At 39.6% G+C, this 17,313-nt stretch overlaps 1 protein-coding gene across 1 annotated transcript in view; it reads left to right on the top strand.

Annotated features, from left to right (window-relative positions):
- LOC116889124 (6-phosphofructo-2-kinase/fructose-2,6-bisphosphatase 1-like) overlaps positions 1-17,313 on the top strand; it is a 52,040-nt gene that overhangs the window by 15,328 nt on the left and 19,399 nt on the right. Inside the window, 5 exon segments of the mRNA XM_032890296.1 lie at positions 5,571-5,696; positions 12,978-13,071; positions 14,045-14,111; positions 15,163-15,237; positions 15,655-15,711. Of these exon segments, the coding sequence (XP_032746187.1) occupies positions 5,571-5,696; positions 12,978-13,071; positions 14,045-14,111; positions 15,163-15,237; positions 15,655-15,711 (419 nt within the window).

Below are 17,313 nucleotides of genomic sequence, written 5' to 3'. Positions count from 1 at the left end.
TTTGCCTGTATTAAAAGGATACCAGAAATTAAACATTCCAGAAGGACAAGGGCCACATGATTTCATTCCGAGTCTTAAAAATGGCTTCTATAGCTATTGATAGTAGAAGAGTTGTTGTCAGGGACTGAGGAAGGAAAGGGAGAGAGTGATAGTTTAAGGTTGCTTTATGGGTATTATGTTTAGGTATGGATAAGTTCTAATGTAGTGTTACACTGTAAGGGGAGTATATATCATAATTACTGCATATTTTTATTTTAACATTTATTTTGCAATATGTACAATTAAACATAGACTTTGAAGCTACTAGGCTCTACTACTGAATTATATTCCTAACCCTATATTACACTTCCAAAAACTAGAATAAAAGATTAAAAATATTTAACCTATTTTAAAATATGTTTTAAATTTATTTTTATTCATGTTTATGAGTATTTTGCTTGCATATATGTAGTGTGTATACATTTCCTGTGTTGCCTGGAGGCAGAGGCAAGCAGATCTCTGAGTTAAAGGCCAACCTGGTCTTCAGAGAAAATTCCAGGACAGCAAGGGTCACATAGAAAAACCTATCCCAATAAAACAAAATAATTAATTAATTAGTTAATTTAAAAGGGGGCTAGAGAAATGTCTCAGTGGTTAAGATCACTGACTGCTCTTCCAGAGTCTCAAGGTTCAGAGGTCCAGAGCCCACTCTGCAGCTCACCATTGTGAGTCCAAGCTGAGGATCTAACACCTACTCTGACCTCTAAAAGCACCAGGCATGAAGTCATACACTGTAGTGCACAGACATTGCAAGCAGGCAAAAACTAAAGACTATCTATGTGCGTGCACTGCCTGCAGAGCCCAGAAGATGCTAGATCCCCTGGACCTGGAGTTACAAAGGCTGAACTGCCAGGTAGGTGCTGGGAACTGAACCTTGCTGCCTACAAGAGCATCTAGCATCCTTAACTATTGATACGGTATTGCTCCAGCTTCCAATCTTTAATATTTAGTTTTACTTTAAAATATTTCATGCAATATATGCTGATCATACCCCCCCAATTAACTCCCTGCACTCCTAACTTCATGTTCTGTCTCAAAAAAAGCCAGGAAAAACCAATAACAACAAACAGCCAAAATATAAACAGACAAATGAAAAAGAAAACTAATGAGACAGAAACAAACAAAACCAAAAAAGCATGTGTGCATATGAGGCTTGAGAGTAGAGGTTTAATGAAGATATTCCATTTAGAACTGAGTGTTCCAAAGTTTCTCACTCTCTGTATATGATTTACTTGTGAGTCTCTGTGTTAATTTCCATCTACTGCAAAGTGAAGCTTCTCTTATTAGGACTGAGTGATGATCTGCTCCATGGGCAGAGCAATATTTTAGGGCTATGCACCTTTAGTAAAATAATAGTATTAGGTTTTCCACTAGACCTATGGCCTATCTAGTCTCAAGTTCTTGGATACTTTAGTAATGTCATATAGTCCATGTAATGGAGTGGGCCTTAAATCAAATCAAAAAGTGGTTTGCTGTTCCAATAATGTTTGTGCAACAATTGCAGCGATATATCTTGCAGACAGGTCTCTGTTACAGGTCACAGATTTGAAGTTGGGTAATAATTGATGATTGCTTTCCTCCTCTGATCATGGCAAAGTACCGCCTAATACCATGAAAGCTCGTCAGCAGGGGTGAAGCTGCTAGTTGTCAATGTTCAATGACATAAGTATGTCGTGTCAGGTTATAGAGAGTAACCAATAGCTTTGGCAATGACCTGTGATATTTGGGAGTTTTGAGACAGGCTTTCTATGTGTAGTTCTGTCTGTCTGTCCTGGAACTCGCTCTTATAGACCAGGCTAGCCTCAAACTCACAGATCCACCTGCCTCTGTCTCCTGAGTACTGGGAATAAAATCAAGCAGTTTGCAGGTATTTTATCGAGTATTTTATTTTTATTTATTTAATGCATTTATATGAGTACACTGTAGCCATTTTCAGACACACTAGAAGAGGGCATCAGATCTCATAACAGATGGTTGTGAGCCACCATGTGGTTGTTGGGAATTGAACTCAGGACCTCTGGAAGAGCAGTCAGTGACCTTACCTGCTGAACCATCTCTCCAGCCCAGGTCCGGGTTATTTTTTTATTCCTTTGTTTTTCTTATATGTACTTTTTTTTTTTTTTTTGGTGGAGTTTAACTTTAAGCCTCTTCTTTAGGACTAGAAGTGAGATAGAAATTGCTTAAATTTTTTTCATGAAATGGTTTATTTTCTCCTTTTGTGGTGATTGAAGGTTTTGTAGGGCATAATAGTATGGAATGGCAACTTTAGTCTTTTAGAGTCTATTACCATGTCTGTGTAGGCCCTTTGGCTTTTAGCATCCCTATTGACAGTTTGGGAGTTATTCTAGTAGGTCTGCCTTTATATGTTACTTGGTCTTTTTTCCTTACAGCTTTTAATATTATTTCTTTGTACTTTTAATGTTTTGATTATTATATGGCATGGGGACTTTCTTTTCTGACCCAGTCTATTCGGTGTTTTGTATGCTTCTTGTACCTTGATAGGCATCTGCTTCTTTAGGTCTATGATTTTGTTGAAAATATTTTTCGTGACCTTGAGTTGGGTTTCTTCTCCTTCTTCTATCCCTACTATTCTTAGATTTGGTCTTTTAATAGTGTCTCAGATTTCCTGGATGTTTTGTGCCAGGATAATTTAAGATATAACATTTTTGACCCATGTATTTATTTCTTCTGTCAGGTCTTCAATGCTTAGATTCTCACTTCCATCTGTTATATTCTGTTGGTGAACCTTGCCTGTATGGTTCCAGTTTGAATATCCAACATTTACATCTACAGGATTCCCTCAGTTTGGATTTTCTTAATTTATTAAATTTCCACTTTCATATTTTGAAGGGTTTTATTCATTTCCTCCCACTGTTTGTGTCTTCACGGATTTTAAAAGGGGGTTTATTCATTCCCTCTGTACGGAATGCCTGAAGGCTGTTTCAAGGACTTTTACTTGTGCTTCAACCATGCAGTACTCAGGGCCTCCTGTGGTGTGGTTGATGGGCTCTAATGAAGACACGGTAACCTGCCTATACATTATTCTACTCCTTATTATGGTCCCATAGTTTTGTAATTTCCTTTTACTTTTGATATTTTAGTTACATAATTTCTTCCTTCTCCTACCTTTGAATCCTCCCATATACCCCTCCTACTCTCCTTTTAACTCATTGCCTCTTCTTTTGTGTGTGTGTGTGTGTGTGTGTGTGTGTGTGTGTGTGTGTTTCTCAATGCAACCTTCTCAGTCTGTATAATTTTACTCATATGTAATTGATGTACTCTTCATTTGAGCAGACTATATTGCCCTTGCTCTCAGCATTTCTTAGTTGCCTGTATGTAGTTCTTTGTGTAGAATTGAGACCTTATAGTCATTAACAGTGTTCTTAGGCATGTTTATTGGCGTAGTCTTTGTTCAGCTCAGGTTTATTCAGTCATGTTGGTGAGGCATCCTGGGTGGAGCTCCTGACATTCCTAGGAGACACAGCCTTACTGCAAACTCCCTGATCCTATCTATGGCTCTTACTTTTCCCTCAGTGTTTCCTGAGCCTCGGGTAAGAGAGTTATTTTGTAGGTGTATTCATTTGGCTCCATAACTCTGCATTTAATTGGTTATGGTTTTCTGTAATGGTTTCCATATTTGCAAAAAGAAGTTTCCTTTCTGAAGGGAGAGAACTGTACTTAACTGTGGATATAAGCACAGATATTTAGATGGCTGTCAGAAATTATGCTTTTAGTAAAAGGAGTGGTAGATAGCTGTCTGATCCTGTGTATTACGTTTTCAAATAAAGCATTTAACAGAATCCTCATAGCTAGTTTAAATCTTTAGTCTCATAATTCCAGCTTTAGCGTTCAGCTAAGTCTGTTTCTGATAGTTTCTCTCTCTTCAGCCTTTTTGTTTGTCCTTGATTCTTATTCTTTGTGATGCTCCCTGGAAACAGTCCACTCCCTTCCTCTGGATCTTTGAGACAGGGTTTCTCTGTGTAACTCTGAGTGTCATGGAACTTGCCCTGTAGACCAAGTTGGCCTCAAACTCAGAGATCTGACTGCTTCTGCCTCCCGAGTGGTGGGATTAAAGGTGTGTGCCATCTTTCTTGTATCTCTTAAAGATACATTTCACTGCTATTTTATCTTTTTTTTTTAAGATTTCTTTAAAAATTGTATGGGTCTAAGTACTTTGTTGCATGTATGTGTGCACGTGAAGGTCAGCAGAGGGCATGGATTCTGTGAGACTGGAATCACAGGTAGTCATGAGCTGACACATGATGCTAGGAACCAAACCTGGGTCTTCTGCAAGAACAGCAATTGCCTTTAACTCCTGCGTCATTCCTTCACCCCTTCCATATTCTTTTCTTTTGTTTGTATTTTTCTTTTATTAATCAATTTATTCATTTACATTTTAAATGATATCCCCATTCTCAGTATCCCCTCTACAAACCTTCTATCCCATCCCCCCTCCCCTTTGCCTCTAAGAAGGTGCTCCTCCACGCACCTACTCCTGCCTCACTGCTCTGGCACGCCCCTATGCTGGAGCATCAAACCTCCACAAGACCGAGGGCCTCTCCTCCCAGTGATGCCAGATAAGGCCATCCTCTGCTACATATGTGAAGCTCTTTACTTTGGCCATGGGGAATGGGGAACTAAGTTGTTGTATGTTAGCAAGTCTCAGTCTTACTTTGAGTATCGGAGGTGTGACCATCATAAGTGTCCCTGGCCTACAAATGTAATGAGTAGGCCTAGCACATTTCCATGTTCCTGCCTAGTAAGCGCATTTTCTGTATTTCTTCCCACTTCAGAGAATTTTCATCAGTGCCCTGAACTTCTGTTTCCCTTCCTTCTACAGATTGAAATGTTTTTCCCTCCCAGGTGAAAGAAGGTAAATTGATCTGGCCCAAGTTCCAGGCTAAATGGGTTAGATTGAGAGGGATTAGCTGCCAGGTGTGATAAGTTCCCACCAGTGGTTTCAAGCTGCAGTTTATTGCCTATCTGTTAATAGTAAGGCTTTCCTCACAGGAACATGGAGAAAACTTTCTGGGTATAGTTTGAACATTGGATATTGTTCTGTCCTCCTCCCCAAGCCAGAATTCTATGCAATACTTTTCTCAGGATTTTTCCCAATCTTCTCTGTCACCATCTGGAGGAAGATTAATAAATATGTAAAATTGTCTGTGTCTACAGTCCTTCTAAGGTTCCCATTGGCCCACAACCAGCCTTAGCAATTCATTAGTCATTTTTATCTGGCTTTCTTATGAGTTAGTGTGTTGTTCATCAGTTTCTGTATCAACTAAGAAATGCCTGGGTCCTATCTTCCTCTTCAGATGCCTGGTTTTTTTCCAAGTTTAAGTTAGCTCTGTGTACCACAACCTCAATTTTCTGATGAGCCTAAGGAAAGTTGTGACGCCCATTTCACAAAGCTTTGCCCTCCCACTCATAATGAGGGAAGCAATATGGTTTCCAACCCTATATCTTCAAGCTAATGGCAGAAGAGCTTCTCAGGATGGAGATAAGATTTTGAGGATCTCTTTGTCTTCCAGCCTCCATACCACAGTTCACTAATTCTCCCACAATGGTGATCATGGTGGGTTTACCAGCTCGAGGCAAGACCTACATCTCTACGAAGCTCACACGCTATCTCAACTGGATAGGAACACCAACTAAAGGTACGTCTCAGAAATCATTGCCATATGCCTCCATGACAGGCCACTAACTGAAAATTGGGAAAAGTGGAAGGCTAAAACTTTCAATCCTGAAAATGCTGTATACCCTACTTTCTAGGATTAAAACCATGTCTACAACTACGCTACAACTATCATGATGGACTTATAAGTCATACATTTCATGAAAAATATTCTCCACCTAATACCAGGCTGGGTTTTAGGCATAGAAAAACTAGTATTGCCTTCTGGTCTCCATCTGCGCCCTAGAGTTAACACTGGCACAGCTGGTCTCCCAGGAGTGCTGAAACACATAAGAGCACAGGCTCACAGGAGGGGCAGGCTCCAGTCAGAGAAAGTAAGACCAGATAACACCAGAGATAACCAGATGGCAAGAGGTAAGAGCAAGAACCTAAAGCAACAGTAACCAAGGATACTTGGCATCATCTGAACCCAGTTTTCACACTATAGCAAGTACTAGATAGCTCAACACACTGAAAAAGCAAGACTTAGATTTAAAATCACATCTCCTGAAGATGATAGAGGACTTTAAGAAGGACGTAAATAATTCACTTAAAAAAATACAGGACAACACATAAACAAGGTAGAAGCTTTTAAAGAGGAAACACAAAAATCCCTTAAGGAATTATAGGAAAACACAACCAAACAGGTGAAGGAATTGAAAAAAACCACCCAGGATCTAAATATGAAAATAGAAACAATAAAGAGTCACAAAGGGAGACAACCCTGGAGATAGAAAACCTAGGAAAGAGACCAGGAGTAATAGATGCAAGCATCACCAACAGAATACAAGAATAGAAGAGAGAATCTCAGGGGCAGAGAATACCATAGGAATATACCTTCTTCTCAGCACCTCATGGTACCTTCTCAAAAACTGACCATATAATCAGTCACAAAACAGGCTTCAACAGATACAAGAAGATCGAAATAATCTCATGCATCCTATCAGATCACCACAGACTAATGCTGGTCTTCAGTAACAACAAAAACAACAGAAAGCCCACATATACAAGGAAGCTGAGCTTGCCTAGCAAGCGCAAAGGCCCTGGGTTCGGCCCCCAGCCCCGAAAAAAAAAAAAAAGAAAAAAAATGAAGGAAGCTGAGCAGTGCTCTACTTAATGATAACTTGATCAAGGAAGAAATGAAGAAATTAAAGACTTTATAGAATTTAATGAAAATGAAGGCACAACATACACAAACTTATGGGACACAATGAAAGCAGTGCTAAGAGGAAAACTCACAACTGTGAGTGCCTCCAAAAAGAAACTGGAGAGAGCATACACTAGCAGCTTGACTGCACGCCTAGAAGCTGTAGAACAAAAAAGAAGCAAATAAACCCAAGAGGAGTAGAAGGCAGGAAATAATCAAACTCAGGACTGAAATCATCCAAGTAGAAACAAATAGAACTATACAAAGCAAACCAGGAGCTGGTTCTTTGAGAAAATCAACAAGATAAATAAACCCTTAGCCAGACTAACAAGAGGGCACAGAGACAGTATCCACATTAACAAAATTGAGAAGTGAAAATGGAGATAAAACAGAAACTGAAGAAATTAAAAAACTCATCAGATCCTACTACAAAAGCCTACATTCAACAAAACTAGAAAATCTGTACGAAATGGACAATTTTCTACACAGATACCAGGTTTCAAAGTTAAATCAAGATCAGATAAACCATCTAAACAGTTCCATAACTCCCAAAGAAATAGAAGCAGTTATTAAAAGTCTTCCAACCAAAAAATGCCCAGGGCCAGAGGGGTTTAGTACATAATGCTATTAGACCTTCAAAGAAGACCTCATACCAATACTATCAAAACTATTCCACAGAAGGAGCAGTACCCAGTCCCTTCTATGAAACCACAATTATGCTTACAACTAAACTACACAAAGACTCTACAAAGAAAGAGAACTTCAGACCAATTTCCCTTATGAAAATTGATGGCAAAATACTCTAAAAAATTCTCACAAACTGAATTGAGGAACACATCAAAATGATCATCCATGATGATCAAGTAGGCTTCATCCTAGGGATGCAGGGATAGTTCAATATATGGAAATCCATCAACATAATCCACTATATAAAGAAACTCGAAGAAAAAACCCACATGATCATTTCATTAGATGCTGAGAAAGCGTTTGACAAAATTCATCACCTCTTCATGATAAAAGTCTTGAAAAGATCAGGAATTCAAGGCCCATATCTAAACATAGTAAAAGCAATATACAGCAAACCAGTAGCTAACATCAAACTAAATGGAGAGAAACTTGAAGCAATCCCACTAAAATCAGGGACTAGACAAGGCTGCCCACTCTCTCACTACTTATTCAATATAGTTCTTGAAGTTCTAGCCAGAGCAATCAGACAACAAAAGGAGGTCAAGGGGATACAGATCGGAAAAGAAGAAGTCAAAATATCACTATTTGCAGATGATATGATAGTATATTTAAGTGATCCCAAAAATTCCACCAGAGAACTACTTAACCTGATAAACAACTTCTGCAGTGTCCGATTATAAAATTAAACCAAATCAGTAGCCTTCCTCTGCTGTAAGAATAAACAGGCTGAGAAATAATTTAGGGTAATGACATCCTTCACAATAGTCACAAATAATAAAACATACCTTTGTGTGACTCTAACCAAGCAAGTGAAAGATCTGTATGACAAGAACTTCAAGTCCCTGAAGAAAAAAAATCAAAGAAAATCTCAGAAGATGGAAAGACCTCCCACGCTCATGGATTGGCAAGATTAATATAATAAAAATGCCCATGTTGCCAAAAGCAATCTACAGATTCAGTGCAATTCCCATCAAAATTCCAACAAAATTCTTCATAGAGTTAGAAAGAGCAATTTGTAAATTCATTTGGAATAACAAAAAACCCAGGATAGCAAATCTATTCTCAACAATAAAAGAACTTCTGGGGAAATCACTATCCCTGACCTCAAGCAGTATTACAGAGCAATAGTGATAAATACCGTATGATATTGGTACAGAGACAGGTAGGTAGATCAATGGAATAGAATTGAAGACCCAGAAATGAACCCACACACCTATGGTCACTATCTTTGACAAAGGAGCTAAATGGTGCTGGTTCAACTGGTGATCAGTATGTAGAAGAATGCAAATTGATCCATTCTTATCTCCTTTTTAAAATCTCAAGTCCAAGTTGATGAAGGACTGCCTCATAAAACCAGATACACTCAAATTTATACAAGAGAAAATGGACAGAGCCTTTAACACATGGGCACTCGGGAAAATTTCCTGAACAGAACACAAATGGTTTATGCTCGAAGATCAACAATCGACAAATAGGACTTGATAAAATTGCAAAGCTTTTGTAAGTCAAAGGACACTGTCAATAGGACAAAACAGCAACCAACAGATTGGGAAAAGATCTTTACCATTCCTACAACTGATAGAGGGCTAATATCCAATATATACAAAGAACTCAAGAAGTTAGACTCCAGAGAGCCAAATAACCCTATTAAAAATGGGGTACATAGCTAAACAAAGAATTCTCAACTCAAGAATACTGAATGGCTGAGAAGCACTTAAAGAAATGATCAAAATCCTTAGTCCTCAAGGAAATGCAAATGAAAACAACCCTGAGATTCCACCTCACACCAGTCAGAATGGCTAAGATCTAAAACTCAGGTGATACCAGATGCTGGCAAGGATGTGGAGAAGGAGGAACATTGCTCCATTGTTGGTGGGATTGCAAGCTGGTACAACCACTCTGGCAATCAGTTTGGCTATTCCTCAGAAAACTAGACATAGTACTACCTGAGGACCCAGCTATACCATTCCTGGGCATATACCCAAAAGATGCTCCAACATGTAAGAAGGACACATGCTCCACTATGTTCATAGCAGCCTTATTTATAATAGCCAGAAGCTGAAAAGAACCCAGATGTCCTTCAAAAGAGAAATGAATACAGAAAATGTGGTACATCTACACAATGGAGTACTACTCAGCTATCAAAATTAATGACTTCATGAAATTCATAGGCAGATGGATGGAACCGGAAAATATCATCCTGAGTGAGGTAACCCAGTCACAAAAGAAGTCACATGTTATGCACTCACCAATAAGTGGATATTAGCCCAAATGCTCCGAATACCCAAGATACAATTCACAGACCACATGAAGCTCACAAAGAAGGAAGACCAAAGTGTGGATATTTTAATCTCTCTTAGAAGGGGAAACAAAATATTCAAGGGAGGAAATAAGGAGTTAAAGATTGGAGCAGACACTGAAGGAAAAGCCATCCAGAGACTGCTCCACCTGGTGATCCTTCCCATATACAGTCACCAAACCCAGACACTATTGAGGATGCCAAGATGTACATGCTGACAGGAGCCTGATACAGCTATCTCCTGAGAGGCTCTGTCAGAGTCTGACAAATACAGAAGTGGATGCTTGCAGCCAACCACTAGACTGAGCACAGGTTCCCCAGTTGAGCAGTTAGAGAAAGGACTGATAGTTTTGAAGAGGTTTGCAACCCATAGGAAGAGCAACAATATCAATCAGCTGGTCCTCTCAGAGCTCCCAGGAACTAATCCACCAAGCCCATGGAAGGCCCATGGTTCCAGCCATATATGTAGCTGAGGATGGCCTTTCAGGCATCAATGGGAGGAGAGGCCCTTAGCCCTTTGAAGGCTCAATGCACCAGTGTAGGAAAATCCCAAGGCAGAGTTGGGGGAGCACTCTCATAGAAGCAGGTGGGGGTAAGATGTGGTAGGGGGTTTCCAGAGGGGAAATCAGGAAAGGAGATAACATTTGAAATGTAAATAAATAAAATATGCAAAAATAATTACTAGTATTAAGACCAAATCTTCCCATTAGAAGGCTCTCCAATGCAAAGCAACCCTCTGGGTACTACATGTACTGTCTTCTATCTAGTAACCCCTCCCTCATTTCCATCAAGCCTTCTGTTTCACTTTCTTTTCATGTGCTAGGATTTAAACATGCAGTCTACCGTGGATTTCCACTGGGCATCAAATCTCCCCTCCCCCCAGTGTATCCTTCCTTGTCCCTCTTACACTTTGTCTAATTAATCTGTGTGCCAAAACCCATGCCAAGCATTAGGGAAGAAATAAAAAATGGGCAAGACTCATGTCCTGTCCTTGAAGAGTTCTAACTCTGAATGGTATATATACATAACAAGTCCTAGGCCAGACTAGAAATTCTCAGACAGGGTGCTGATGGTGCTCACAGAGGGAATTGCTGACTGACAGGCACCCAAAGCTTCATGTATAAGAATATGTCTGAAGTGGGTCCTGTGGGAAGAAGGGAACATTTGACAAAGCAAAGACAGGAATGAGCCACTCTAATACAGAATGGCAAGCCTAGGGAGCCTCTACTGAATGAAGAAGTATAAGGCATAATAGCTGATGGGTCTCTGACCTGATCCCCCCTTTTATTCTGTCTATTCAAGTTAAGTACTCACATAGGCCTTCAGAATGAACTTCAAACTACAAGACTGGTAATACCTGTAGTCTCCAATGGGCTGCAGATTTGAGCCCAAGCCCCTTTATTTCTGTTCAAGACTATCCACAGTTGACCTATTCTAGCTTTTTAGGCCCTAGCCTGGTTAACCCCTTCTCTCAAAACATGTTTTCCCTTCTACAGATGTTATACCTATGCTTAAGTAGTGTCGGTAGATGACCTACTTGTCATCTACCTATACTGTCCTTGCTCCCACCCTCACCCTCATACCCTCCAGTAAAAGACACCTGCCTTAAAAGGCCTTGTTCAAATACTGCTTTCTTTTTTCTATTTTCTATTTTCTATTTTTCGGAGCTGGGGACCGAACCCAGGGCCTTGCGTTTGCTAGGCAAGCGCTCTACCACTGAGCTAAATCCCCAACCCCAAATACTGCTTTCTTTAAGATACTCTAAATTAACCCCAAAGGGATCCTCCTTTTCCTTCCCCTTCACTCTCCAGCATAGTTGGATATTGTCTCTGATGGAGCACTTAAAGGACTCTCTGGGAGCTCTCCTTTTCCCTGAGGTGGTTGTTGTCTGACTTTGTACTTATGAGTTGCTTGAGGGCCCCTCACAAAAATCTGGTTCCTCTGTGTGTGACCCAGAAGTTCTATCTCACTTTACAGAGTGAGCATTTGTTTTAGTTAGTGTTCTATTGCTGTGAAGAGACACCAAGACCAAGGCAACTCTTATAAAGGATGGCATTTCATTACAGCTAGTTTATAGTTTCAAAGTTCTATTTCATTATCATCATGGTGGGAAGCATGGAGGCATGTGGGTAGACATGGTACTAGAGAATTATCTGTGAGTTCTACATATTGATCCACAGGAAAAGATAAAGACACCGGGTCTGGCTTGTGTTTTGAAACTTCAAAACCAGTCCCCAGTGAGAGACTTCCTACAACAAAGCTACCTCCCCTAATCCTTCTCAAGTAGTGCCCAGTGCTATACCCTGATGACTAAGCTTTCAAATAAATGAGCCTATGGGAGCCATTCTTATTCAAACCCCTACACTATCCTAAAATTATTTGTTGGACAAATGAATTTATGAAGCATGGTTTCTTTGGCTGAGTATCCTCTTTGTCCATTCCTTCTCTGTTCTCCCCCCATTACAAACAGGCAAGTGCTGTTTAGAAATTTGCATTTAGGTTTTTCCTTATGATATTAAATGGTAAAATAATATTGGGAGCCAGGAGTCAGGAGACCCAGTCTGTATACATTATTAATTCACTCTGGGTTTGACTTTGGGTAACTTGTTTTATTCTCTGCATCTCATTTCTTTATCTTCCCAATTGAATAGGAGATTTAAAGGGTTGGAATTTATAATAACGTAAAATGGCTTGGAATCAAGCAGGCCTGGGTTTGAATTTTGATTGCTAGTTATTAACTGTGAAAGCTATTTTACACCTCTGAGCTTTACTTTGCTCATTGGTAAAGGTGAAATGGTTAACCCCTACTTTGCCGGACTGATATGAGGGACGAAATTAGCTGGTACCCATAATGTGAAATCTCTTTTTTTTCCACGTGGAGAGGTTTAATGAGAGAAAAGGGGAAAGGTGGCCAGTGATGGGCACATTGAGCTGGGAGATGGGGAAGGGGGTAAGAGCAGCAAAGAACAAAGAGTAAGAGAGAAGTAAGAGGGGAGTAAGAGCGAGAAATCTTATATATACATTTTCCAGCTATAAATTATACCTTCTACCTCTGAGATTCCTTCCAGCAGAAACATGTTTTTGGCCACTGCAACCTTCCCAACATTTTCACTAGCGTTTTCTGTTTTCAGTGTTTAATTTAGGTCAGTATCGACGAGAGGCAGTGAGTTACAGGAACTATGAATTCTTTCGCCCAGACAACACAGAGGCCCAGCTTATCAGGAAGTAAGTACACAGTATTTAAGACTCTGTACTGCCCCTTGGCTGAGTGGGACCTGTCTTTATATCATAAGAGAGTGGTATAGAGAAACCCACTTTTCCAGAGTGTCCATACTTTTGACATTACAACCCAGCATAGTCATCTACAGTATTGGTTCTTGAGAATTCCTCAGTCAAGTTACAAATAGGGAAAAATGCAAAAATTCTCAAAAATTTTAAAGTAAGTTTACAGTCTGTGTTGGGTCACATTTCATAGTTAGCCTAGGCCATGAGTTGAATGCATTTGTGCCCAGTCTTTCTGTCAGCCTGCTCAACATCTGCTCTAGTCATAGCCATTTTCTATCAAGAAGGTTTTCCAGGCCTGTATTTCTGGTAAGCAAGCATAGCAAGGTCTTCTCCTTGCATTTGAGATGAGTGTTTCCCGAGCTCAGCTCTCTTCAGTCTCTGTCTCATCACTTCAGCTTTAAAGTCTCTTTTACCTATGTGTTTGGTACTTTAGTACTTTAGATGCAACCTGGCTCTGAACCTCTTATCTGGGTCCTCACTACAGAACCCAATAACCAATAAGAAATATTTTGCTGAAACCTAAGTACATTATCACTATTATACCTGTGCTTACAATATTGCCTATGACAAGAATTTGTTTTAACTCAAAGAGCACATCCATCTCTATGCCTTACCCATGTACATTAACCAATTCAACTTTAGCTCCAGTAGCACACAGTTAGATCCCTAAAACGATGGCGATTTCATTGTTCAGTTTTTCTTGGGCATGTCTCCTCATGTTCAGCTTCTAAGCGTACACACAGAGCCAGTTTCAACTCTGACCCCTTTATTAGAACAGAGGGCACCGTTCTAGATGTTCAATGGGTAGATGAACTATGTAGATGTTCAACAGAGAGATGCTTTGTAAGAGAACTGCAGTGAGAAGAACTGATCCTGAGGATAGGGATTCTCTGCTTCTTTCTCTGTTTTTCAGGCAGTGTGCTCTAGCAGCCCTAAAGGATGTCCATAAGTATCTCAGCCGTGAGGAAGGTCATGTTGCGGTAAATAATCTTCCATTTTCCCCCCTCAGGCTATCTGTCTGTATGGAAAGTAGATAATATGTGCTAAGCACTTAGTTATGGCATATATTATTCTAAGTACTTTGTTTATATTAATAATTTAATTCAAACTGCCCTATGAGATATGACATTATTATCCTCTATTTTAGATACCAAAAGAACTACCATGAAAAAATTATTTCCCAGGGTGGTATAATATGTATGTGGCAAGGGGTTGGGGATTTAGCTCAGTGATAGAGCACTTGCCTAGCAAGCACAATGCCCTGGGTTTGGTCTCCAGCTCCGGGAAAAAAATATGTATGTGGCAGGGCCAGATTATATAGTTATAGAATCCATACTCTTAAGTCCTGTGTTTCATTGACTTGCCATCAAGATTCAGTGGTATAAAAATTTAAGACTATGGTACAAATATTGCTTTCTTTCCTTTTTTTAAAATGTTATAAACTTTTTTATTAAAAATCATTGCAAACAAATACAAATACTATACCAAGATAACAAGACCCAAAGTCTATGTAACTCCATGAGCTTCTATACAGTGCAGAACAGAAGCTGTGAAATACATTTCTTTCTAAATTGAAATTTGCTTATATATCTCGGCAATGTAATATCTTAAACCCTCAGGTTAGAGATCACCAAATAAGCAATAGCCCCTTCTCAGGTGCTAAGGATAGGGAATTTTCCCTATTCCTGGGAGTTTCTAAGGATTTAGGAAGGAAAGGACTCAATCTGGAGAGCAAGCTGTACTATTGCTCTAACAGCAAGCATGGTTGTTGTCAGAGCAAGTTGTCTTTCTAGGTCTCTTACTTGACCTAGAAAATGATTTTAATAAAACCCCACATTCATAGAGTGTATTACTAAGCAGATAGTATGGTCTCAATGAGTGCTTTTGAAAGTGACGAAAGCAAATTCCAAGCCCTTCTTTTTCTTTAAGACTCTGAAGTTCTGCCCCCTCCACTTAGAAAAAGAGTGAACAAAGAATGTGATTGTATCAACGCTACACTGAGAGTAAGCCTCTCTTATTACATGTCTCCAGGTTTTTGATGCCACCAACACTACCAGAGAACGACGGTCGTTGATTCTACAGTTTGCTAAGGAACATGGTTATAAGGTAGAGTGACACAGCCATGCTTATCTAAGACAAAATTCAAAGCAGTCCAAAGCAGGGCATTTAGAACAGCCAATTTGGACACCGTGTCAGTTAGCTTTCAGATTTAGATTCAGCAGAACAGAACAGGGGAGGTGCCACATTAGACATCGGAAGATGATTACCGACAGACTGACACTGAGGTGGCAAGGATGGAGTGAGGAGAAACATATGTTAGAACCAAAAGTCAGCAGAAGTCTGGGGCAATCCAATTAGAGCTAGGCTGCTGCATAGGAGTCCGAATTCTGAAAGAACCATTATGTGAAAGCATTGCTTTTACTAATGTCCCTAGGGATGACTCAGGCTATCAAGAATAGGTAATCCTCTTTGGCTCCCAGGAAACATAATGCCCTGATGGAAGGTTCTCTTTTTCTCTTATAGGTCTTCTTTATTGAGTCTATTTGTAATGACCCCGAAATCATTGCAGAAAACATCAAGGTAAGGAACACCAATTATCTTTCTTCCTTATTCTTTGCAAAATAAGCGTTGATATATGTGTATATATCTATGCACACATATATTATGCATATATGTTCTTAACATGAATGTGGAATGCACATGACATTGTATATATGTGGAAGTCAGAGATAACTTCAGGTGTCTGTCCTCACCTTCTACCTTGTTTAAAGTAGGGGCTCTTGTTCTCTGTTGTATGTTCCAAGCTAGCTGGCCCTCAAGCTTCTAAGGTATTCTACCTGTCATTTTACAGTAGAAGCACTGGGGTTACAGATGCATATCACTACATTCAGCTCTATGTGCATTTAAGGAATCTGAACTTAGATCCTCATACTTGTATGGCAAGCTTTTACCCACTAAGTCATCTCCCAACCTTTAATCCTCTGTATTTTGTCCTAGGCCTGGGTCATACCTAAAGGACTACTAAACTTAAAGAAAGCATTTTCTCTGAGATGCACCCACTTTGTATAAGAAGAACATTCATGCCCACAATGTTCCTATAAAGTTACATGAAGCCAGCATATATAGAGCCCTTATGTTCCTTTAAAGTTACATGAAACCAACGTATATAAAGCCCTTAGAATGCATCAACCATTAGGCTCGACTCTCATTTTTTTCACAGAACCTTCACGTTAGAGATTCTTTCCCTGTTTTAGAGGGGAAACTGAGGCACAAAGAGTAGTTGGCAAAGGGTGGTTCAGCTCAGAAAAAAAAATGGAAGTAGGTAGGAGTGTACCCCAGGCTTGTCTGTCTTTCACAAAAGCCCATGTTCTGCATTATACCCAAGGTCTTGCACCAGAATCATTGCTACTTTAAGACTTGAACTTGCATGGTCCAGAATTAGATCACTTGCAAACTTTGGTTGTTCCCTGCCCCTTCAAATTAGTAGAGTTAAAGGGCATAAGAGACCTTAAAGCGCATCTCTTTCAACCTTTCATCAAGTTCTTAAAATAGCCAAGTATTTGTCTAATGGCGAATTAAAAATTTCAAAAGTGAATTTTTGAAATTTCAAAGTGAAATTTCACTAATCAAAGTGAAATTTTTCTCCCTGTAACTTCTACCCCTTATTCCTATTTCTATCTCTTGGGATATCTAGCATCTTCAGATCTTTTGTCTCTTTATCCACTCAATTATCCATCCATTTATTGATTCAGGTATACAGGTAATACTGTATACCTGGATAGCCATTATGAGCTTTAAAGATCTAACAACTGAAATCCCTTCTGTTGAACTCACAGTCTAATTACTGCCACTGGCAAATATATAGACAGAACTTTAGATTAGAACTGCGGTAAGGGGGAAGGGAAGGTTGTAGGAACATGGCGGTGAGGGCCCACCTTACATGTGGTGGTATGCCTTCAAGGGCCTCCTAGAGGTGGCAGCCACATCCTGATAGATGCATAGGAGTTTTTACATGTAAAGAATTGAAATGGGGAATAGCATACACTAGATATGGTCTCTGCAGGGAACCATAAGTAGTTTAGATCTGATAAGGCAAGAATGTCTGTCTAGATAGGAGAGCAGTAAGAGGTGGTAGTGAAAGGCAGTTGAGATGTCATGATCTATTTGCTGAAATAGTACATA

This window comes from Rattus rattus, chromosome X (assembly GCF_011064425.1).
Source record: "Rattus rattus isolate New Zealand chromosome X, Rrattus_CSIRO_v1, whole genome shotgun sequence".
NCBI classification, from domain to species: Eukaryota; Metazoa; Chordata; class Mammalia; order Rodentia; family Muridae; genus Rattus; species Rattus rattus.
This window is presented reverse-complemented; position numbering and strand designations above follow the sequence as displayed.